The 25,766-nt window shown below is 33.7% G+C and overlaps 1 protein-coding gene across 1 annotated transcript; it reads left to right on the forward strand.

Annotated features, from left to right (window-relative positions):
* Positions 1 to 616: 616 nt before the first annotated feature.
* Positions 617 to 25,156, forward strand: LOC136798912 (C-1-tetrahydrofolate synthase, cytoplasmic-like). Its single transcript, XM_067055583.1, has 14 exons — positions 617 to 736; positions 15,807 to 15,863; positions 16,112 to 16,193; positions 16,493 to 16,552; positions 16,655 to 16,708; positions 17,654 to 17,790; positions 18,561 to 18,661; positions 19,426 to 19,478; positions 19,786 to 19,869; positions 22,350 to 22,403; positions 22,849 to 22,906; positions 23,337 to 23,429; positions 24,150 to 24,235; positions 25,011 to 25,156. Exons 2-14 carry the CDS (start codon positions 15,829 to 15,831, stop codon positions 25,077 to 25,079), a joined length of 966 nt encoding a protein of 321 aa, XP_066911684.1. The 5' UTR covers positions 617 to 736; positions 15,807 to 15,828; the 3' UTR covers positions 25,080 to 25,156.
* Positions 25,157 to 25,766: the final 610 nt, after the last annotated feature.

Raw genomic sequence — 25,766 nt, forward strand, 5'->3', positions numbered from 1 at the left:
CGAACATTCTTGGAATAGCTCGGGTGTGACGTCAGAAATTTCATTTTCGATTTTCGCTGAATTCAATTTTAGAATTTTGGTTAAAGAAGGTCATTTTGAAGACAAAGTTTAATGTTAACAATTTATTATGGAGAAGTTTTAGTTAAATGAGGGATGAAAAGTACTCTGAATTCGATGAATTCATGAATCATTTGATATTCAGCGGATAAGCATACCGCCCCACCCCCTGGACACCGCCTAACAACATTCGATACTGACCTGGTTTCTCCCATTCAAGTTAATCAAATTTCTACTGTTCAAAGAATTTTTATAGTCCACATTTCATTTGAGCGTTTTAGGAAGGTAATACCTGCTTGGTTTAGGAATAAGATTCAACTACCTTCAAAAAGTAGATTTTTGAACAGGAATTTATCCAAGAATTTAGAATGACCAGAGCGCCCATATCCGACGGGCGCCCGATGGGCGCTTTAACATGAAGAGGCGCAATTTCGTCAGTGGAAACCGGGTCATATGTCACGATGAAATCGAAATCGAAAGTGATCTGCTTTGCATGTGTGTTGCAAGTTTGGCTTGTGTGCTTTCTGGTTTAACCTGTTTAACCACTTGGTCTAGACCCAGTCATATAGATCGACTAAATCGACAGACAGACCTCCTTATTTTGCAGAACTCGTTCACGATTTGGAGGAAAATTGAAGTGTTTGAATCGACAGGTGCAAGAAGATCTGAAGCCAGGAAGGTTTGTAAAATCTAATTTTCTATGTTCATAGCCTATTTTAGACGATGCTATCGTCCGTATAATATGTTATTATGATATAACATAGTTTGTATATTATAAAACGTAATATGTTTCGCGGCGGATAGAGTCTGTGTTTACGGACGATATCAATTTGGCGCTTTTCTTGATTTTATCTTTGCCCTTACCGACCTTGGAGAAGGGTCGGTGATTTTTGCGAAAAATCCCTGTAGATTTATAGACGAACTTGGTAGAGAAAACCAAAACAACACAAAATCGAGAGGCCCGGAATTCCCGAGTTATTTTTTCCGAGTTAAAAAAACCGAGTTAAAAAAAAACCGAGTTATCCCGAGTTATGACGTCATTTTTGGAATTTAGTGACGTCATTTTTCATTTCATAACTCGGTTTATTTTGCTTCCTTTAACTTTCCGAGTTATTTTCCTTTTTTTAACTCGGGAATTTTTGCTTCCTTTAACTTTCCGAGTTATTTTCCATTTTTTAACTCGGGAATTTTTGCTTCCTTTAACTTTCCGAGTTATTTTTGATTTTTTAACTCGAGAATTTTTGCTTCCTTTAGCTTTCCGAGTTATTTTTCTTCATAAAAAAAACACAAGTTTTAATCTATTGATCCCATACCAACCTAAATCAAAGACATAACCATCCATTACCAACTAGAAAAGCCTTAACCTGCTTAATAAAATGAATAGGAATAATCAACAAACAAGTGAATAATTGAAAAGCAAGAACTGAAGTTAAAACCTGCTAGATAAACTAAGTGTAAGCCCTTCAAAAATATTACAGCATAAATAAAATCTCAAAAAATACAGCAGGTAAGTGATGAGATAAAGCTATTTCAAAATTTATATTTCCTCTCTATTTCATTAAAGAATACTGTAAGTGACATGACAAGATTCTCAGAAAAATTCACTGAGTCCTTCCCACTTCGCTGTAAAAATTTTGAATGAATAACCAACGTTTCTTGAATCAATCATTTCACAGACTATTCGTAGATTTTTATGAGAGATGTTAGAAAATAAATAAATAAAACTGTCCAGAGTGCACACACTCACCAAATCAACTTACAGAAAAACATTCGAAAGTTTCCCGCGCGCGTGTGACCTTTGCAAAACATTCGAATTATGAATTCGAATCTTTTTGTGTCATAAGGCTCTAATTAGACTTGCGGGTAAAAAACATTCCAGGGGTCAAATACGCTACTTTTTCAAAGTGGAAAGTCTTTAAATGTTGACCTGAAGGTATATTGTTATTCGAATGTTTACCCCCGTCTTTTTATAAAAATAATTCGAACATCAAACCCCATTCTGCGCAATGTGAAGTGAAAGATACTGGAAAATTTTACTTAAGCAACGAGGAAACTGCTAGTCGAGTTTTTTTTGTCACTCGTTGTCACACGTACAAAGAATAAACGTAACGTAAGCGAATGAATGAACACCAAATTTTCTTAAGAGGTCTCAAAGGTCTTAAGTAAAATTTTACGTGCATGTGAGAACATTTTTAGAAGCAGAAAAGTCGCCCTTGGCTTGGCACATCCCTGTGTTATTGAAAAACAATGGAGGGATCGTGTAAGACCCGTTGGTTGGCTTTATAGAAGCCCCGGGGATACTAGGGTTGCGAGCTGACGGGTATGTGCCGCAAAAATCGAGGAAAAAACTGATTTTTTCGGGATTTTGTGACCCTTATTGGAACTTTTGGCTGTTTTTACAAGCCAAAAAAAAATGGAAAATAACTCGGAAAGCTAAAGGAAGCAAAAATTCCCGAGTTAAAAATTCAAAAATAACTCGGAAAGCTAAAGGAAGAAAAAATTCCCGAGTTAAAAAATGAAAAATAACTCGGAAAGTTAAAGGAAGCAAAAATTCCCGAGTTAAAAAATGGAAAATAACTCGGAAAGTTAAAGGAAGCAAAAATTCCCCGAGTTAAAAAATGGAAAATAACTCGGAAAGTTAAAGGAAGCAAAATAAACCGAGTTATGAAATGAAAAATGACGTCACTAAATTCCAAAAATGACGTCATAACTCGGGATAACTCGGTTTTTTTTAACTCGGTTTTTTTAACTCGGAAAAAATAACTCGGGAATTCCGGGCCTCCAAAATCGAAGGGAAGGATGCAAGTAGGGAGTGAACTTTATCCAAAGAATGGTTGTTTCCTTTGGTGAAGAAGAAAGTTATTGTAGGCTGAAGACCTTACTTAAATGCATTTGCTGTTTCTTTAGCTTTTTTGACAATATTAGTTAGAAAGGGATTGTTTTCCTCAAGGCCCACAAACAAATTCTAACTTTGATTCAACTTGATGTAGCATCTAAAGGTAAGGTTTATATTCACTGGATTTTGTAGTTTCTTTTATGGTAGCAGGAATCAGTGTCAGTTAAGACTGAAATATCGACTTTTTCCAGTTCTGTCTCAAGTCAGTATGATTTTGTGGACGTCAAAAATCTGCAATCTCTGAAAAGTTTCTTCTAAATAAAAAAGGCCTAAATTTTAATAGATTTTACTTCCTGTTTATTTTTGTTGGGCTTGATTGAGTTTAATGTTTAGCTATCTTTTTATATTTTTTGATAGTCAATTTTTCAGCTTGGCACTTGAGTGACAGTACAGTGGTACCAGAAATATATTTTAAAAACCATGGTGCGGTTATCTGGCATATTTCAACCAATGCATTTCTACAAAATTCAACCAACACCTTTCTCGATATCAGACCGACACCCTCCATAGTGTCTAAACAACACTTTCTGCGATATCTATACAACACTTTCTGCGATATCTAAACAACACTTTCCATAGTGGCTGATCAACACCTTTCCACGGTGCCACGGTGGGCTGATCAACACTTTCCATTATGACTGAAGGAAACCCTCCACAATATCTAAACAACACTTTCCACAACATCTGAACAACGACCCTTCTATGATACAAGAGCTGTTACTTCAAACATCTGAACAAAAAGTTTCTTTTAGACTATATTTTCAGCAAGCAGCTGGTTCATTCAAAAACAGCTTTTCTAAGCCTCAGGTCTATTCATGATATGCACCAGTGCAATGTCTTCCGTTCCACCCAATAGCTCATTGGTTGGAAGTGACGTAAAAGCAGTCAATACGCCACTTTCAACCAATCAGCTATTGGGTGTCGAATGGAAGACATTGCAATGGTGCATATCATGAATTGAAAATTTGAACCATAAATTTTTACGATGTTAGAAAAATTTTATCAAAAAGAATCTTTTTTCACTTCAAATCTCCACATTCTTCTGGAGAAATGCAACATTATCTGCTACCCAATCAGTCCATACACAGAATGCAAAATATAAAATTGCCGTTCACTTTAGGCTAATTCAAGGTGAAACGCTGAAATCTTTTATAATAATTTACGGTGAAATTTCAGCTAATCACCAAGTAATTATTGAAAGATTACAGTTTTTCACTGCCAATTCATCTATAAGGTCAAGGTAATTGTTTTTTTCTTGTGATATAGTTTGCAAATTTCATCTAAAATTTTACAACTATAAATCCTGTGAAAACACAAATTTTGTTTGAATCTTGTAAAAAAATAAAAATTTATCATAATTCCTGAACCAATGATCAAAATGACTTTAAATTTAAAATGTAGGGTCACTGTGACGATTGAATTGTATTTGTAAAAAAAAATTCCTCAAAAAATATGTGGTTCAAATTTTCAATTTTAGACCTGAGGCCGAGAAGGCATTTTTGACTGCAAACACAGATGCTTTGCAAAAAATACCTACCAAATTTCTTTACTCAAATATCCTTTTAAATTATCCAAGTGGCAAGCCTGTAAAATCCCACGTAAAAATGAATTGATTTATTCAAAATTAAAAAAAAAGATAACCAAAAATATGATAGAAATTTCATACACATTTTTTTTGCATGAAAAAAATAAATATTGAATATAATGTCTTTATATAATGCCCTCTTGATTATAGTAGGGCAAAATAGTAACTATTACTAACATATAGCAGTCAATAAGAAGATGAATAAAGAAAAGTCTTTTCTTAATGACTATCTTGCTAGGAATGGTTGCTTTTTTGTCCACAATTGAAGTTGGTGTCAACATTATTGGAAATGTTTATTATATATTTACTTTTCTATATTTAATAATTATCAAAATTATAATCAGTATATGAAAACTTAGCACAGGAAAAAAATTGGCCTTTTAGTGAATTCACAGTGAAAAGCTGCAATCTGACAATAATTCACGATTAAATTTCACCTTTTCATCGTGAATTATTAATTGAAGCTTTTCATCGCGAATCCACTAAAAAGTCATACAATGATTTACATTGAATTTTTTCTGTGTTGGACTTGAAAGGTTTTGGAAGACCATAAGGTGGGACCAATTTGATTTGTTGTTTTACGGCCCGGACTGAACCTAAAATTTAAAAAATCAAAATTAATGCCGCAATCATTCACACAGGAAAAATCTAAAAAAGTATATATATACCTTGATTTTCGGATGAACTCACATATAATTCACTTTAAAAAGTTAGAAAATGAAATCTTGTAATTTCACCCAAAATATCATGGTGATTTAAAAAAAAAAATTTGCTATGTGTGTGACTAGTAGTAGTGACTACCGTGAGTGGTCCTAAATCCGACAGCCCTGCCTAAATCCGATGGGGTCTTTCAAAGATACAAACTAAAATAAAAACAAGCCTTTCACTGTGAAGCAACGAAGATACCAAAGTGTCAACTAAACTGAGAGATTTGATACATACATTGAACCAATTGAACCAAATAGAAATAACAATAATTGCTTCTTATACAAAACATAATTTTTTATTGCAATATGTACAACAGCAGTAACAGCATCATAAAAAGTAATTACTTTTTTATAATAATTCACACTTTTTAAATTACATTAATTGGCATCTTGACATTATAGCCATCTTGTTAGATGTTTTGTTTCGAGAGCTCTTGCAATAGTTTATCGTTCAACTTGGAGAGGGAATGTTTGTAAACATAGAATTTTTTTCATAACAGTTATTTGGGGGGGGGGTAGGAATTAGGCAGGGCTGTCGGATTTAGGACCACTCACGGTAGTAGACTACTGCTTTATTCAAAAATTTAAAAGCTTTCTCAAGTTTTTCAGAATTTTATGCTCTATTTTTCAATAAAACTGCAATTCACCAATAATCTTTAATTTCACAAGTTTGGTATAATTACTGATTTTTGCTGTTATAGACTGCAGATGTTTTCACGGGTGTAATTATTCACAATACATTTTAATTATATAAGTATGATTCATTCTTTTTTTGCAAACCAAACTGATCCTCTTTTTTCGTTAGCTTGCGGCCTGTAAGAAAACAACAAATTATATTGGTCTCGCCTGAACAGTATATATGTAGACAAAAAATTAAAACCAACAATTATGCGTTTTATAAAAATTAAAAAAATTTTGATAAAGAAAAATAATGCATCACACTTACACTTGTAAAAGAGCTGTGATTGAAAACTCCAATAAAATTTTCCTAGAGCAATCAGACAAAGCAAGCCTTGGAGATACGTTTGTATTAAAAAAAGATAAGTCTTTCAAAATAAAAGAGAGCCTTACTGCTTACCTCTTCTCTCTTTTTACTCTTGAAAAATATGATACTTGCTTGAATCTGAGTTATGCTTGTTAAAAATAAATTCAAAACAAACCATTTACATAAAACACCTTGTTGCAAAGAAGTTACAAACTAAAGTACTAACTAATAGGAGGCTAAGAGACTCAAATGCTAAAGAATTGCATAAAACATTTCCACACGAACAGATCAACAACTTTCTGTCGCCCTGTTTTGGAATCATTATTCTAGTCGGGTCAATCTGTATTCACAGCAAGAACTGCCGCGGGATTTACCAGTCAGACCCGACTGCTTGTTTACATTTGTTCGAACCGGGCCGGCCGATCACACCGCTAACCAAAATGGGTTACGACATAAGTTGGCGCCCCAAAATGGCATACCAAAATGGCACAGCAAATGGTATACCAAATGGCACACCAAATGGCATAGCGAATTTATCTATGTATCTACGCATCTATGTATCTATGTATCTATGTATCTATATATCTACATATCCATGTATCTATATATCTACGTATCTATGTATCTACATATCCATGTATCTATATATCTATGTATCTATGTATCTATATATCTACATTTCTACGCATCCATGTATCTATGTATCTGCATATCTACACATCTATGTATCTACATATCCACATATCTATGTATCTATGTATCTACATATCTACGCATCCATGTATCTATGTATCTATGTATCTATGCATCTATGTATCTATGTATCTATGTATCTATATATCTACATATCCATGTATCTATATATCTACGTATCTATGTATCTACATATCCATGTATCTATATATCTATGTATCTATGTATCTATATATCTACATGTCTACGCATCCATGTATCTATGTATCTGCATATCTACACATCTATGTATCTACATATCCACGTATCTATGTATCTATGTATCTACATATCTACGCATCCATGTATCTATGTATCTATGTATCTATGCATCCATGTATCTATGTATCTATGTATCCTATATACAAGTATATATCTACATATCCATGTATCTATATATCTACGTATCTATGTATCTACATATGCATGTATCTATGTATCTATGTATCTGCATATCTACGCATCCATGTATCTACATATCCATGTATCTATGTATCTACATATCTATGTATCTATATATCTACATATCTACGCATCCATGTATCTATGTATCTACATATCTATGTATCTATGTATCTACATATCTACGCATCTATGTATCTATGTATCTATGCATCCATGTATCTATGTATCTATGTATCCTATATATCTACATATCCATGCATCTATATATCTACGTATCTATGTATCTACATATCTACGCATCCATGTATCTACATATCCATGTATCTATGTATCCATGTATCTATGTATCTATGTATCTACATATCTACGCATCCATGTATCTACATATCCATGTATCTATGTATCTACATATCTATGTATCTATATATCTACATATCTACGCATCCATGTATCTATGTATCTACATATCTATGTATCTATGTATCTACATATCTACGCATCCATGTATCTATGTATCTATGTATCTATGCATCCATGTATCTATGTATCCTATATATCTACATATCCATGCATCTATATATCTACGTATCTATGTATCTACATATCCATGTATCTATGTATCTATGTATTTATGTATGTATCTACATATCTACGCATCCATGTATCTACATATCCATGTATCTATGTATCTACATATCTATGTATCTATGTATCTATATATCTACATATCTACGCATCTATGCATCCATGTAGCTACATATCTACGCATCCATGTATCTATGTATCTATGTATCTATGCATCCGTGTATCTATGCATCCATGTATGTATGCATCCATGTATCTATGTATCTACATATCCACGTATCTATGTATCTATGTATCTACATATCTACGCATCCATGTATCTATGTATATACGCATCCATGTATCTATATATCCATTTATCTACATATCCATGTATCTATGTATCTATTATATGTATCTATGTACTTATGTATCAATGCATCTATTAGTCGAGAATAGAGACAAATGTATTTTCCGATACTCAGAGTTTTGTGCTTTTCTCAGGCAATCTTTAGTCAGATTTTAAAAACTTATGAAAACGACATTTGTTCACAGTATGATGTCTTCATTCCGGCGTTAAAAGGGCCGGTGTAAAAAGGGCCAAAATTTTGCAAATTTTACTTAAAATTGGCGTTAATTTTGATCATTTTTCTCTATTTAAAGGATTATAATCATGATTCAAAGATAAAAAATGATCCAAAACTTCGCAAAAATCCGTGATTTTCAATGAAAGTTTCAACAGTTTACTACTGAAAAATGATATTTTAATGTAAATTGAAGCATAAAAAGTCATTCTAACAAATAGATATTATATAAATAATATAATTCCAAATAACTTATGATATGAACCCTTATGAAGACGGCCCTTTTCAAACTAAATACAATTCAATACCTTAAGCGAAGAGAGAATTTTTTATTTATTATTTTAGAGGTGATTTTTTAAATCCTGAGAATGGAATGTTTGTGTTTCGCAGTGTTTAATTTCGCGGATTTGTAAAAAGAAACCCGCGAAATTGTTTCACAAAGATTTGTTTTAGCCAAACATTTTGCAGAAACTTTCTCGATCTGCGCGAATTTCTGCCCTTTTCTCAAAGGTAAATGTCTTTGAATATTTTTATAAGAGCCATTCGCGAAAAATTCGTGACAAATAGAAAATCTGTAAAACTTCAAACTTTGAAAAAAATTAATATTCATGGCACTTTTTAGCTTGTTAAAAGCCTATTAGTAATAAGTCAAAGGGCAACAGTTTCAAAACAATTTAAGAAGCATTTCTCCATCTATGTCTTTTATGTTAAAATTTTCATTTTTACGTCTTGATTCATCTAAGTTTATGCTTGTGAAAAAGATTTTTTCTTCGTCGAGATTTTTCAACCTCACGAAAGTTTCTACTACCGAAAGAAGCTTCTACTTCTGAAGTCGTGGCATAGAAGTTAATGCTATATAACAAAACAGAGTTCAGTCCGAAAACAATGGTTTGGTTATCAAACTACCTTATCAGCCCTTTTTACGCCGGCCATTATTACGCCACAGCCTGATTTTGGGCTTATGCCAATTAGGATCGTAAGTTTAACGCCAAAATTTGTTAGAATGACTTTTTATGCTTCAATTTACATTATAATATCATTTTTTAGTAGTAAACTGTTGAAACTTTCATTGAAAATCACGGATTTTTGCGAAGTTTTAGATATGTAGTAAAACAATGGATCATCTTTTATCTTTGAATCATGATTATAATCCTTTAAATGGAGAAAAATGATCAAAATTAACGCCAATTTTAAGTAAAATTTGCAAAATTTTGGCCCTTTTTACACCGGCCCTTTTAACGCCGGAATGAAGACATCATACTGTGAACAAATGTCGTTTTCATAAGTTTTTAAAATCTGAATAAAGATTGCCTGAAAAAGCACAAAACTCTGAGTATCGGAAAATTCATTTGTCTCTATTCTCGACTAATAGATGCATTGATACATAAGTACATAGATACATATAATAGATACAAAGATACATGGATATGTAGATAAATGGATATATAGATACATGGATGCGTAGATACATAGAAACATGGATGCGTAGATATGTAGATACATAGATACATAGATACATAGATACATGGATATGTAGATATATAGATACATGGATATGTAGATATATAGGATACATAGATACATAGATACATGGATGCATAGATACATGGATACATAGATACATGGATGCGTAGATATATAGATACATAGATACATAGATGCATGGATATGTAGATACATGGATGCGTAGATATGTAGATATATAGATACATAGATACATAGATACATAGATACATGGATGCGTAGATATGTAGATATATAGATACATAGATACATAGCTACATAGATACATGGATATGTAGATATATAGGATACATAGATGCATAGATACATAGATACATAGATACATGGATGCATAGATACATTTATGCATAGATACATGGATGCATAGATACATAGATACATAGATACATGGATGCGTAGATATGTAGATACATAGATACATAGATATGTAGATACATAGATACTTGGGTGCGTAGATATGTAGATAAATAGATACATAGATACATAGATACATGGATATGTAGATACATGTATGCGTAGATATGTAGATATATAGATACATAGATACATAGATACATAGATACGTAGATATATAGATACATGGATATGTAGATATATAGAATACATAGATACATAGATACATGGATGCATAGATACATAGATACATAGATACATAGATACATGGATGCGTAGATATGTAGATACATAGATACATAGATACGTGGATATGTAGATACATAGATGTGTAGATATGCAGATACATAGATACATGGATGCGTAGATATATAGATGCATAGATACATAGATATATAGATACATGGATAGGTAGATACACAGATACGTAGATATATAGATACATGGATATGTAGATATATAGATACATAGATACATAGATACATGGATGCGTAGATACATAGATAAATTCGCTATGCCATTTGGTGTGCCATTTGGTATACCATTTGCTGTGCCATTTTGGTATGCCATTTTGGGGCGCCAACTTATGTCGTAACCCCAAGAAAATATGTAGATATATAGATACATAGATACATAGCTACATAGATACATGGATATGTAGATATATAGGATACATAGATGCATAGATACATAGATACATAGATACATGGATGCATAGATACATTTATGCATAGATACATGGATGCATAGATACATAGATACATAGATACATGGATGCGTAGATATGTAGATACATAGATACATAGATATGTAGATACATAGATACTTGGGTGCGTAGATATGTAGATAAATAGATACATAGATACATAGATACATGGATATGTAGATACATGTATGCGTAGATATGTAGATATATAGATACATAGATACATAGATACATAGATACGTAGATATATAGATACATGGATATGTAGATATATAGAATACATAGATACATAGATACATGGATGCATAGATACATAGATACATAGATACATAGATACATGGATGCGTAGATATGTAGATACATAGATACATAGATACGTGGATATGTAGATACATAGATGTGTAGATATGCAGATACATAGATACATGGATGCGTAGATTATTAGATGCATAGATACATAGATATATAGATACATGGATAGGTAGATACACAGATACGTAGATATATAGATACATGGATATGTAGATATATAGATACATAGATACATAGATACATGGATGCGTAGATACATAGATAAATTCGCTATGCCATTTGGTGTGCCATTTGGTATACCATTTGCTGTGCCATTTTGGTATGCCATTTTGGGGCGCCAACTTATGTCGTAACCCAACCAAAATCCAAAATTTCCGCTTTTCTACCAAATTGATATAGTCTAAGACAACGGCCACTCCCGTAAAAAAATTCCCCTCTTCACGTTTGTTCCTTTTTTAGATGAAACTCGTCTTAGACTATAGCATAGTCTAAGCCTATTTCATCCATCATCCATTTTGATAGTTTTCTTTTGTATTCGATTCTTAGTTTGAACTATACTCTGCCAAGATCGTTCCAAACAGGCACATTTTTGTTGTTCTCTCGTCGCCCTTCTAAGACCACATTGCATTTTATAGTCAGTCCTCTTTAGGTTTTGCTTAGTCAGGATTGTATGCTTAAATTAAACAGTTAACACTATTCTAACAGTCTATATTTTTGAATAATGTCAACAAGACTGCTGGTTTGAAGATATGCTTTGCATGCTGCTGGGCAGCTCGAAATGAACATGGTCTAAATTTGGATGATTGTTTGTATTTTATGAGTAAGATCTGCACTAAGCAGGTTGAATAACTTATTGTTTATACTTCAAATTGTTGGCTCAGTAGCTTATAGCTATTCCCTTTCATTAGCATGCTGCCCGTTGTCATTGTGCGTGTGTGTAATCAGTTACTAGGCCAAATTCACAGTTTGCTTCTAGTTTAGTTTCAAGCACATGTTAGTACATATTATGAAAAACTTGATTGGCTGAAACATGTCTCTTTAGAACATGATTGGCAGAATAAAAACCAATTACAATCGTCTTTCTTGGTTAAAAACATCAAAGGAGAAAATACAATCGATTGTAAAAGGGGTTACGCACGGAGAACAAGTCTCGTGTTCGCCAAGTAAAAGGGATTCTACAGACTCCTCAAGCCCACACACTAGTTATGTAAGAAGTGAAGGCTATCAATCCGCTGCTCAAAAGAATATCGTACTTTTTTTCCGAAAATCCCAAATCCCAAAGAAATTCTGATTAATCTAAAATTCCATAAATCCAAAAATTACAACTTAAAACGGATCAAAAAATTGAAAAATTGACACCCATTGGGATCGAACTCGGAAACCCATGCTTAAGAGACAGACGCTCTAACCGCTTGAGCTAACCACACTTGGAGAGTGTGATGGAAAGCGTGAACTTATAAGAAAGAAAAAGGAAAGAAAGAAACGAGAAGAAAATTAGTTCCCGCTTTGATGTTATTATCGTAACAAAAGGATCAGTCACGCCGACATTCCTTTCCACACGTCAGCAATCTAGTTTTTATAAATATAAAAACTAGATTGTAGGAAGATTCTAAAAAAGAATAGCCGTTTTCTTAGACGACTACGTTTAAACGTAGTAGCATACTGGTTTAAATAGCTATAAATGGTCTGAAACAAAATTTTTGCAACAAGAACTAATTGGGGAACTTCTCAACTTTCAACTATTGTCAAGCTGTAAACATGTTGAATTTCGGAAGTAAGAAGTGTTGATTGTTGAAGAATTGATGCTGAAAAGTCAGAGACAAAGTTAGAGGTTTGGGAGAGACACGAGAGACCTTTTACAAAAATCTCTTGTTACCTGGTTTAACCAAAGACATTGAATTTCCCTTGTTTTGTTATGGAAAATATTCTTGACAAGTATAAAGAATTTCAAGTTTTTATGCATGGATTGATAAGAAAAAAATTGTTTGGTTTTTACGAACAAAAGTGCCGAAAGCTGAATTTATTTGCTTTGGGTCGTGTCACGTGTGTCATGTAGTTTTGTAATTATAATTTCTTTATATTTCATCAGATTTAATTTCACTGACTTTTTGGAAAGAATATAATAAGAGCTCATAAAAAAATATAGTTTTATTTTTATGTTTTCCCATTATTTATTCCGCGAGTTCAGTTCTTTTCAGCTGTTTTGTTTTGATTTTATCACAAATTTTAGCCAATTTTAATTTAAAGTTGTTCTAAAGCCTCATAACACCCCTCTCTCATTGCATTCTCGATAAATTTTCCGATCCAATGAGGGGTTAGCCATTTCCAAACTCCTTTCCAATCTCAAGTTATATATCACATTTTTTTTGTTTTGATGACATCATCAGCTGAAAATGGCTAAAAATTTGGATGTAATGAGGGGTCAACGACCTCTCAACTCTTCTTCAAACTCGCGATATCGCATTTTGAAGTTTTTCCCAAACCCGTGACGTCATTGGGTCCCTTTACCCTTAATGTTATCAATGGTCAATTCGTGAATTTTGGAATTTTTGCGGTCAACTGGTACCTTATATCCCAAGGGTCTTAAAAAAAAAAATCAATTTTTTCCAAGGAAAAGTGGGTTTTTAAATTTGCAAAAGATTGACACTGCAACGACTTCTTTTTAAAAAACGCTAATTTTCACGAAATTTTCAAAGTTGAAACATTCCAGAGGCTAACAATGGTGGAATAGCGGCTAGATGAAGACAAACGTTTTTAGAACTTTGACCCTTACATAGTGCTTGGAATTCATCACATTTCTGTCTATGAAATTGCCCTTTTTTTAAGCATTGCCCTTTACAGCTAGATCAGATCATTTCCAGATCTAGCTCAGACAGGTGGACGCAATTCTTTGAAGCTTTTGTTTTAGTGTTATTTGCTTTTGTTTTAGTGTTATTCAGACGAATGTGCTAAATCTCCCCTCTGATTTTATCTCTCCATTCAAATATATTATATTCGAGGGGGCTTGTCTCACCTCTCTGTCTCTTAGCAGCCTTGTGGTTTAATTTATGGTTACAAGATCAGAGATCGAATCCCCAACTGGTACTTACATTTCACAAAATTGTGTCTCCTTTTCAAGTTTACTAAACCTACCTATTTGTACCTATTTTTGGCTTCTGCTTGAACAGCTCATCCAACTTGTTGAGTCCGATGCTTTGACATTTCCTTGAGGCTGTTGGAGTCAGCTTGCCTAAGAGTGAAATAGTGGGCAAGCAGTGGTTCGTCCAGAACAGTTGTGAGGAAGGTGTCTAAGTGTTTTTTGTTCTTTGGGGCAGTTTTTCAAATCTCTTATTGGTCTGGGAAGGGTGTTGAACAAGCGAGGGCCCTCTTGGGAAAGACTTCCCCTCCAGATATTTGTGTTTAACATTGACAGCTTTTAGATTGCAAATTCTCCCCAATATCTGACTTCCATGGCAGGAAATGCCTTCTTTTCTTTCATCATAATTAAAAAATGCACGTTTATTTGTAATCAACTCCAAAAATGACTCAAGACCTACCATACAACGATTATAAATATCTCTTTCCCACTCATTGAAAACGCTTGCTACTTTTTGAGTTTGCATTCAAAGTTTTACAACGAAAAAGTTCGATGACAGGCAACCAAATTTAATATATCAGACATCAATTTGTACTGAAGTGCCCAATGCTGAATGATGGTTATGACAACAAGCATAGATGGCAAGCGTCTATATATGTGTTCTTAAGAATGTGCAGGAAATAAAATCGCTTGTGGTTACAAATTTGTCCTTGAAAAAAATAGGGAACAAGTTTTTGAATTTAGACTGGCTTCCCTTTTGTTTTAAAAGGTTTTTCAACATCTTAGTGCAATATCTACAAAGGGACAGAAAATTTTTTTTAAAGTCTTTAAAAAACTTTGACCCAAGTTGTTTTTGAACCAGCCAGCGTTGATAAACCATTGATTTGACTGTGGCTTTAATTGCTTGCTACGTGAAAATCATAGAGGGAAAAATTTTGCAATTTTGTCTGAATTGCACTGAAACAAAAGCTTCAAAGAATTCCGCAACACCAACTTGACCTGGCTCAATCTGAATAATCAATTCAGATTCAAAGGGAATTTCTATAAAAGAAATAGCAATTTCATAGACAGGAACGTTTATAAGAAATTACCTAAATTTGAGCCATAGATGAAAAAAGTTGAACCGAGCCAACCTTGAAAACTAATTTGAAGAACAACTTCCCAAGAAAAAGATTTTGGTGGAGAAGACACCCACTTAGATCCGCGCACCACTGGATAGGCTATTTCTAGGCTACAGTATAGGCTATAGTTAGTTTTTAACCTTCAATTTTTTCTCTCAGGTATATACCAATAACTAACAATATGGCACAGATTATTGATGGTAAAGATATTGCAAGGTATTGTTATTTTCTTTAGCGCATTCACTCAAATTACTAAACATTTTACTGTAGTGTTTCCAAATACTTTAGCTGACCTAAAAATAGTAGTCTCTGAGATGTATTTGAAAAATCTAATTTTTCGTCAATTTCCTGTCAAATCAGATAGATTTCATCTGTGCCTACTACATGAAGGCACTTTCTTGCAATTTAAAAAATGAGAATTTTTCAATTCTTATAAATCGTTTTATGTTTAATTTTTTCTTTAGACGAATCAGAGACCAAATCAAAATTGATGTCAGTCAACTTCATTCTGAGACTGGATTAACTCCAGGTCTAGCTATTGTACAAGTAAGGAAACATTACATCCATTTCTTCTTCATTTTGAAACTCTTCCTAATCACGCTGGTTTAAATGTTTCTAAATTTGTAAGGTTTCATTATTTTCTTTTATCATTCTGGGGGTAGCCAAAATAATGTTAAACAAAAATTAAATTTACATTAATTTTAATATTCCATTGTTTTAAAGACATCTGAGGGAATGACAAATTAATGTAATTCAAAATTGAATTATAAAATTGAATTATGCCTATAACATTTCTCACGTTTGCTATGTGGCTCACTTTTATTATTTTCAATCTATCCATGCAGGTTGGCAACAGGGAAGATTCAAACGTCTATGTCAGAACTAAACTTAAGTTTGCACAACAGGTATTAGACTGGAAATTTTTCATTCATTTCTTGTTGGCTTTCAATTGATCCTTAGTACAATCTCAACCAAAAACTTCTTTTATTATGTTTTTTCATTTTTAGCTTGGAATGAATGCTGAAATTTTAAAGCTACCAAATACATCAACAGAGCAAGAAGTAATAATAATGTAATTTCTTTCTGTCATGTTAATAGATTACTAGGGAATGAGAATGTTATTTGAACCTAGTTAGGTCTTTATGAAGCTCTACAGAACATCACAAAATGAAAAAGATTGGCGTTTGCATCCTCCAACCTTTGTCGAGCCATGGAGGTATAAAGAAACAGGAGAAGTATGCCATTGTAACCAAGCTCGCCCTACGATTAAAAAAGTTACGATTTATGGATGCTCATAATCTCATATATCGTGCGTTTTTAATGAGCTCTTTTATCCATAGGTGAAATCCTATTGGCTCATTTAAGCTTTAGAAATTAGATGAGACGAGATTCATTGTTTCTGACATCAGTGTAAGAAAATATTTGGACTAAAAAAAGGCCTGTAAACTTGGCAATCCTTCATCAAATGATAAGATTTTTCGATCAATGTTTTCCTTAAGGTGAACTCTATTGCTTGATACTTTCCTCCAAAATTCTCCAGTGACTTTATGTCTACACATTGAGTCTGAAATCGTGTGTGCTTATAAAGAACTTTTCATTTTCTGGCTTGAGAAAATATCTTTTCAAAACAAAATTGAACGGATAGCGAAATGGAACATAAACTTGCTTCGTGGACGAATTTTTATCTAATTTTCGTATATTAAAAGGCGAGAATCTTCAATACTGATTATTAGAATGTTCATAGCAAACTTGAGTTCTACTAAAAAGTCTTATTTCATCGGGCGAGCTTAGAATTTCTTTTGATACATTTTATAAAAGAAATCAAAAGACTTTAACGACCAATTACCGACACATTCAACTCCTGTTTTTCTTTATACCTCTATGGTCGAGCAAGCACAATTTGGGAACTTTTTGTCTAATTATACTTTGTCAGTGTACATTTTATACATCTGCGTATGTTATAAAAATAATGGCTTTAAAATATCTAAATTTCTTTTACTTGCAAGTTATTATCAACAGTTGAGAGGCTGAACAATGATGATAATGTTCATGGCATCATTGTACAACTCCCACTTGATTCTGAAAATCCAATCGATTCTGCACTCGCCACAAATGCTGTGTCGCCAGAAAAAGATGTAGATGGGTACTTATCACTTTTCACATAAGTTAAATTTAGAATTTTCTCTTCAAATGAGTGGTCAAGGTCCTCTTTTAAATCCTCATACAGCTCATTCTGTGAAATAGCCTTTGCCTGATTCTTTCCAGTGCTAATCTTTCAAACATTTTTTTCAATATTTCTCAGTACAATAGAATCAAAATATAATCTGGAAACATAATAGAAAATACTCTTTAGCAGTAATTTGGCATTTTTTGTAATGGTTGATTATTCTCAGGGCTATACTGTTTTATAGCACTTTCTGAAAGTAACTTTTTTATTCAATTGAGCATATTATCCTTTGATCTAATGAACCAAATTTAATAAATGACCCTTCAAAATTCAAGTTTATCTCTCTTCTTTCCAATGGAAAAAGACCGATGAAAAAAATTCATTTAAAAGAGAGAAACTTTTTTGTGGTACACCCGGTATACTTTAAGATTTCACAAGAGATTGGTGCGACTTTCTCATCAAATGCGATAGAAGTAAACAGTGCGAAGGAAAATAAAGGAAAGAAGCTTTTCTCTTTTGAATTAAATCCCAATCAACATTAATATCTTTAAGTTTTCAATCATTACTATACATATGATTAATGTGTAAGCACGAAACTCAGATTTTTAGTTTTTTAATGGGAGATAACTTTTAAAATATTGATATATGGCTCTGGTTCTTTACTAATCAAGCACTCTTTATGGCATTGATTAACCACACTTGGTTTAATATCTTTAAAAATAAAATTCTCTCGATATTATATTCAGGATCAACGACATCAATGCCGGACGTTTAGCAAGAGGCAGTTTAGACACCTGTTTTGCTCCTTGTACTCCAAATGGTTGTATGGAGCTCATCAAAACGACTGGTATTGTTTCAGATTGCTTAGTTTTTTCTTCTCTTCCTTTTGTTTGGAATACTCTGTTTTACTAACACTAGTTTCTTCATTCTTCACGTTTCTTCATGGCACAGAATTAAAAACCTCCTTGCCATTTGATTTTAAACTCATGAAAAATACAAGTCAGTTATAGTAGAAACATTTCCCTGGTTATTGTGTCTTGGTAATTACATGCCTCAGGCCTCAGATAACACAGAATTTTCACGATACATTTTCTTTCTTTTTATCATATACTCTTTTGTGCTTAATTGTAGAGGTGGGTTGAATAAACATGGGGGTTGGTATTCTGGGAGAAAATCCATAAATTAAAATGGGAGTGGGGTCAATATTAACTCATTTTGGGGTGATTTTTCCTAAAACCCCTAGAAAAATGAAGGTTTTTGCATTTTTTCAGGAAAATTTCATAAAGTGGGGGGGGGGTCATTATAAAATGGAATTGGGATGATTTTTTCCAAAAGTGACAGCATAGTGACAAAGAAAAAATTTGAATATGGGGGTAGAGGATATAACATTTTTTTTTAAATTTACCCCCCAGGCAGCAGGTCTAACCCCCCGGACAAGCATCAGTTGACCCCATGGACAATCAAAATTACCCCCAAACAGAGTAAGTTTACCCCTGGACAAGGCAAATTTTGTAGATTTTTCACTACCCCACGGACATTATATCCTCCACCCCCATGTACAGATATTTTCTGGAAGAGCCCAATTAAGCACAAATAAATAACACTTTGCAGGTATGGAGGTATCTGGTCAGAATGCTGTGGTGCTTGGTAGAAGTAAAATTGTGGTAAGTTGACGACTTTTAAATGGATATTTAGTCAAGTGTTAAAGCTCATATAAACATTACACTTGCATAGTTTGCATTGAACTTCCCAAACCGTATATAACGAACACCTCGACTTTGAATATTGTACATTTTTAGGAGATTTGAGAGAGCCTTGAAAAAGGAAATTCCGTAGAAACTTTAATATTATAGTTCGTAAATGATGCATATATGTTTGATATTTCTAAGATCATACTTTAGTTAACAGGCTCAAACTAACACTTGAATTTTCTAAGTTTTTGTTTAAATCCAGTGTTAATTTTTACTGTAGGGCACACCCATGGAAGAACTATTAAAATGGCATAACGCAACAGTCACCACTTGTCATTCAAGAACCAGAAATCTTCCTGAAGTTGTATGTGTGATTGTGTTTTTAGGGACAGTTTTTACTCATTTTATGATGCAAATCAAACTCGAAAAACGCTTCCGCTTAACCCGCTTAGCAAGTTTTTTGCTATAAAGTAATTATTTTGTGGTGCGACCCTTTATATTAACCTTTGTCACAGAAATTGAATACGAAGGCAAGATTGTTACTTTGTGTACTGTGATATTTTTGGACCTACCCCGGTGGGCTGTAGGTCCTATAAATTAACCTCTGTTCGTCCGTTCGTCCGTTCGTCCGTTCGTTACTAGCTTTTCTCGGGATTGGCTCATTAGTTTTTCCTAATTTTTGGCACAAAGATGCAAAATGGTAATGCCCAAAATGTGACGGAGCCCGATTTTCGAAAAAAATTCATTTCCGGCAGAAAATGCCGGAAATATGCCGGAAAAACCGGTTTTTTGGCATTTTCTCGAGATTTCATCATTAGTTTTTTCTGATTTTTTGCACAAAGATGCGTATTAGCATTGCCTAAAACATGGATTAGTCCGATTTTTGAGAAAAATTCTATTCCGGCTGAAAATGCCGGAAATATCCCGGAAATCGCCGTTTTTGCAGATTTTCATTGGACTTTTCCCTTATATTTCGTTGTTTTTTCACACATAAACATTATTTGTAGCAATGCCCACCATCAAGCATGGTTTAATTGTCAATAAAAGTGATTTTTGAAGCCGGAACTTTCTAAAAATCGCCGGAACAGCCTATTTTCGCCGGAAAAAACGGTATTTCTTGAATTCTCGAGCTGTACTTTATATTTTTTCATGAAATTTTGCACACTGATGCAAAATGGCAATACCTAAAATATGACAGAGCCTGATTTTCAATTAACGTACTTTTCCGGCCGAAAATGCCGGAAATATGCCGGAAAAACCGGTTTTTTGGCATTTTCTCGAGATTTCATCATTAGTTTTTTCTGATTTTTTGCACAAAGATGCGTAGTAACAATGTCTAAAACATGGCCTAGTCCGATTTTTGAGAAAAATTCTATTCCGGCTGAAAATGCCGGAAATATTCCGGAAATCGCCGTTTTTGCAGATTTTCATCGGACTTTTTCCTTATATTTCGTTGTTTTTTCACACAAAAACATTATTGATAGCAATGCCCACCATCAAGTATGGTTTAATTGTCAATAAAAGTGATTTTTGAAGCCGGAACTTTCTAAAAATCGCCGGAACAGCCTATTTTCGCCGGAAAAACGGTATTTCTTGAATTTCTCGAGCTGTACTTTATATTTTTTCATGAAATTTTGCACACTGATGCAAAATGGCAATACCTAAAATATGACAGAGCCTGATTTTCAATTAACGTACTTTTCCGGCCGAAAATGCCGGAAATATGCCGGAAAAACCGGTTTTTTGGCATTTTCTCGAGATTTCATCATTAGTTTTTTCTGATTTTTTGCACAAAGATGCGTAGTAACAATATCTAAAACATGGCCTAGTCCGATTTTTGAGAAAAATTCTATTCCGGCTGAAAATGCCGGAAATATCCCGGAAATCGCCGTTTTTGCAGATTTTCATCGGACTTTTTCCTTATATTTCGTTGTTTTTTCACACAAAAACATTATTGATAGCAATGCCCACCATCAAGTATGGTTTAATTGTCAATAAAGTGATTTTTGAAGCCGGAACTTTCTAAAAATCGCCGGAAACAGCCTATTTTCGCCGGAAAAAAAACGGTATTTCTTGAATTTCTCGAGCTGTACTTTATATTTTTTCATGAAATTTTGCACACTGATGCAAAATGACAATACCTAAAATGTGACGGAGCCCGATTTTCGAAAAATATTTTTTCCCGGCCGAAAATGCCAGAAATATGCCGGAAAACCGTTTTTTTACATTTTCTCGAATTTTCATCTTTAGCTTTTTCTGATTTTTTGCAGAAAGATGCGTATTTGCAATGCTCAAAACATGGCCGAGTTCGATTTTTGAGAAAAAAATTTTTCCGGTTGAAAATGCCGGAAATCGCCGTCTTTGCAGATTTTCATTATATGTTTTCCTTGTATTTCTATGTTCTTCACACAAAAACATTATTGATAACAATGCTCACCATCAAGCATGATTCAATTGTCAATAAAACTGATTTTTGCGACCAGAACTTTCTATTAATTTTTCCCTACAACCCTTCCCTCTCCCCCCATCAACAATCAATGATGAATTTATTGCGTTATGCATTTTCGCTAAACGATATATTTTCTGACTGATTTTTTTCTCCTCGCATTGCTATCTAACTTTCATCATCAGGTAGGTCCATTCAGCATCTAGCTTGTTTTCATGGATATTTTAATGAGCTTAACGATGCGTATCTGAAAAAAAAAAAAACATTCAAAAAACCGCTTAGAGGACGTGGTTTTATGAAAAAACAAATCAGAGGAATGCCTGCTAGCAATCTTCATATTGTTTTGGAGGGAGTGCAGTATTATTACAAATTCCTTCTTTTCTGTTCCATCGTTTCAGGTGGGCAGAGCTGATATTGTCGTGGCTGCAGTTGGCGTTCCTGAAATGGTTAAGGTACAAACCTGTAATATTGATTTGATATAGATCACAAGTGTAGTTCAGTGGTAGAGCATCCGGCTACAGTGCGCAAGGTTGTGGGTTCAACCCCCAGCCGGGCCATACCCAAGATTCCCAAAATGGTACTTGATGTCTCTCTGCTTGATGCTCGGCAATTAAGAGAAGGATTAAGAGTAAGTGGAGCAATCCAGGGAGAAAGAGTGGTGCCCTCCCCTACCTTGTAGTAGATAGCTATCGAAAGAGGAGCCCTCGGGTTGTCTCCGACTGAGGTTGCAGATCATATAATCGTCAGCGCTCGCTATTTTTTAAGCTAAGTTTCAGTGCTCTTAGTCCTGTCCTTCTCCTTCTAGTCCTATCTGAAGTCCATAAGTCTTTTGTTTTATGTGTCACTAAAATTTATCTTTGAAGAAACCGTGTTGAAAACCAATTTTATTTTATCCAGGGTAATTGGATAAAGCCTGGTGCAGTTGTAATCGATTGTGGAATAACTGCAGTGCCTGGTTAGTAGGATAAGTTCGACTTTCTCTGACAGCGAAACTTTTTCCGATGAAAAACTATTATAGTGCAAAGGTAGAGCAATGGCTTGGGTTCGATACTAAAAAGCTTTGTTCTAAGTACAAAATGGTACTTTATACTGCTTGAACTCAGTAATAAAAGAAAAAGATGAAGGTTGTGGACCAATCCAGGGAGAGAGTCTAGAAAGAGGAGCCTCCGGGTTGCATCCGACTGTGGTCACTGACTTATTAGAGTTATCAATGAATATCTGAAGTAATGGCTGACCAATCCAAGTAAGCCAATCCAAATAATCCAAGTTGATATCACATACCAGAATATTTTCGTCGAATAACCTGAAGTTTACAAATCTACACATAAAGTAGAAATAAGTGCGAGATTGGCCTGAATAACCTGATGTATTTTACCTTCTTTTAGATTCGAGTAAGAAGAGTGGTCAGCGTCTAGTTGGAGATTGTGATTACAAAGCATGTAAAGAAAGAGCTAGTTGGATTACACCTGTTCCAGGAGGTAATGTTTTTTATGAGTCCCCCGTTCGGACATCTTATTAATAATAATTTCTGTCTTATCTTGTGTGTACAATTCGTTTAGAAGGATAATTAAATGGTTTTAGGTATTTTGCCCTATACATGTTTTTTATAAGCAAGTGTCTGCCCCTATATCAGGCTCGCATTATGCTTAGCATTCTATTGTTCTTATAAACAATAGAGCCATTGCTTAGGTACCAAAAACTGAGCCTGTATATGCTTATAAACGTTATGCTTATAGAAAAAAAACACGTAGATTCCTTCAATGACTCAAAACATCTAAATCGTTTTGCTTTTAGCTTAACTATTTTCCAAAGTCGAAAACTCGATGAGTTTGTAAGCTTTTGGCTTTTGGTAAGAAACCCATTTTTAAAGATTTAAAACTTTCATATCTCGACTTTTGAAAAGACGTAGACAAAAAGTGGAGGTTTTAATCAGAACCAGGTAAGAAATCTCCAAACAAAAGATCTCAAACTACTGAATAGTATTAAACGTAATCACATGATAACGAGTACAATTCAAGAAAAATTACACTAGAGATTTTTCTCTTTTCAATTTTCCGAATTTTCCGTCCGGAAGGACGAGAAATGTTCGAGACTAAAAAATCACACAAGTGCAATCAATTTTCGAGTTGCACGAGTTTTCATGTGATTACGAGCTAAGATGGTCAAATATATAAAGAAATTTGCTTCAACATTTTTAGGTGTGGGTCCGATGACAGTAGCAATGTTGTTATACAACACAGTGGAAAGTTGTAAACGGGTGGCTAAAGAAAGACAGTTCTTAAAGGTATGTCATAATACACCCCCTCCCTCCCCATGCATTCTTTTGTCCATTCAATTTCATAAAAACAATTTTAAAAGAATTATCACCCGCCTATCCAGAAACCTCTTTCGTTTTTCTAGTTTTTGTAGTATGAATTTTCTTATTTGTTTTCAACACCCCCTTTTCACAAAACCATAGGGACCCCTTCCGACTGGAAAAATTAGCAAAGATATCGTCACTGGTGGAATTTTATACCTCACTGAAAATGATCAAAATAACCCTCACTGCAAAATATTATGCTATTTTTCTAATCCCCACTGAATTTTCTGACTTGAAAACAATGAAATTTAAATCCCCAGCCTTAAACAATATTGAAATATCGATCTCCATCGAGTTTTAGTTCGTGATTGATCCTCTTTTTCGCATATGATCATAATCGAGGATAAGATTCACTGTTCTCTAACTTTTTGACTGGATCAGGCTTTCCATTATAAAAAGAAGCGTGCTTAGCTTTAGAGCTGACTTGTCTTCGACTGTTTTTAATTCTGGTCGGTCAACAGCGTGTTTTGAAACTCGAAACTTGAAACTTTAGGTAAATTAGAAAACAACATCACGGACTAGTCGATCCAAAACTGGACACACTACCGGAAAAGCTTTGCAGTTAGCCTATATCATTAAACTTGACTTTACCTGAATTAAGGCTCCAAGTTCGAAAGGGGTAACCAATTTTAGCTTTAATGGTGTACAATCATACGATGAAAATATTTATATTTATACTTCATTTGCTTATTTCTTTCAGTCTGGGTTTGGTATATCGTTGAAAAATGCAAGAATGCTTCGCTCGATGCTCAGGCGGTTCCGATTTTGAAAAGAATATTAGCTTAAAAAGAATTACTTTATATCACACTTTAGTTCTTTTATACAGTTTTTTAGGGAGGGTTTATATTTTTTGTAGTTATAGTTTACATTTTAAAAGTTTATGTTTTGTTGATGATACATTTTTCATGATTGTATACACCTAAAAACCATGCATACATTCACCAGCCTGGCACAAACTTGGATTGATAAACCTGAGAAAAAAACCAGCAGATTACATGTCGAGAAAATTTTCTTTGAACTACAAAATTTCTTCCAAAATTAAATTTGCAAAATTAAGATTTTAATGACGATTAAGAAGTTCTCGAAATAACGCCAACTATTCGATTACTATATATATTTTAAAAGGATAACCAGATGAATAGACCAGACCAAAGATATTCTGGTCTAAGGAGGAATTTCTAGACCAATTTTCATCTTTTATCTGGCTATCCTTTAACAAATGATTATAACATATGGTGGAGTTCCAATTTTTATTTCAAATTATATGACATTTTTAGAACATTATTTTTGGGTAGATCATTATGAGATTTATAGCTATATTGTAATTTTATAAAGGATAAAAAAGATACTTTAAAGTGCTTCGGCCGAATTCTATCGTGTTCTAATTTTTGACGTCAGCAATTAATTATCTTTTTTCGATTTTTCGCCTACTTTTGGCTGGTGTCATCAAAATTGT

The sequence above is a fragment of the Clytia hemisphaerica genome, unplaced genomic scaffold, assembly GCF_902728285.1.
Source record: "Clytia hemisphaerica strain Z4C2 unplaced genomic scaffold, Clytia hemisphaerica genome assembly, whole genome shotgun sequence".
In the NCBI taxonomy this organism is placed as follows: Eukaryota; Metazoa; Cnidaria; class Hydrozoa; order Leptothecata; family Clytiidae; genus Clytia; species Clytia hemisphaerica.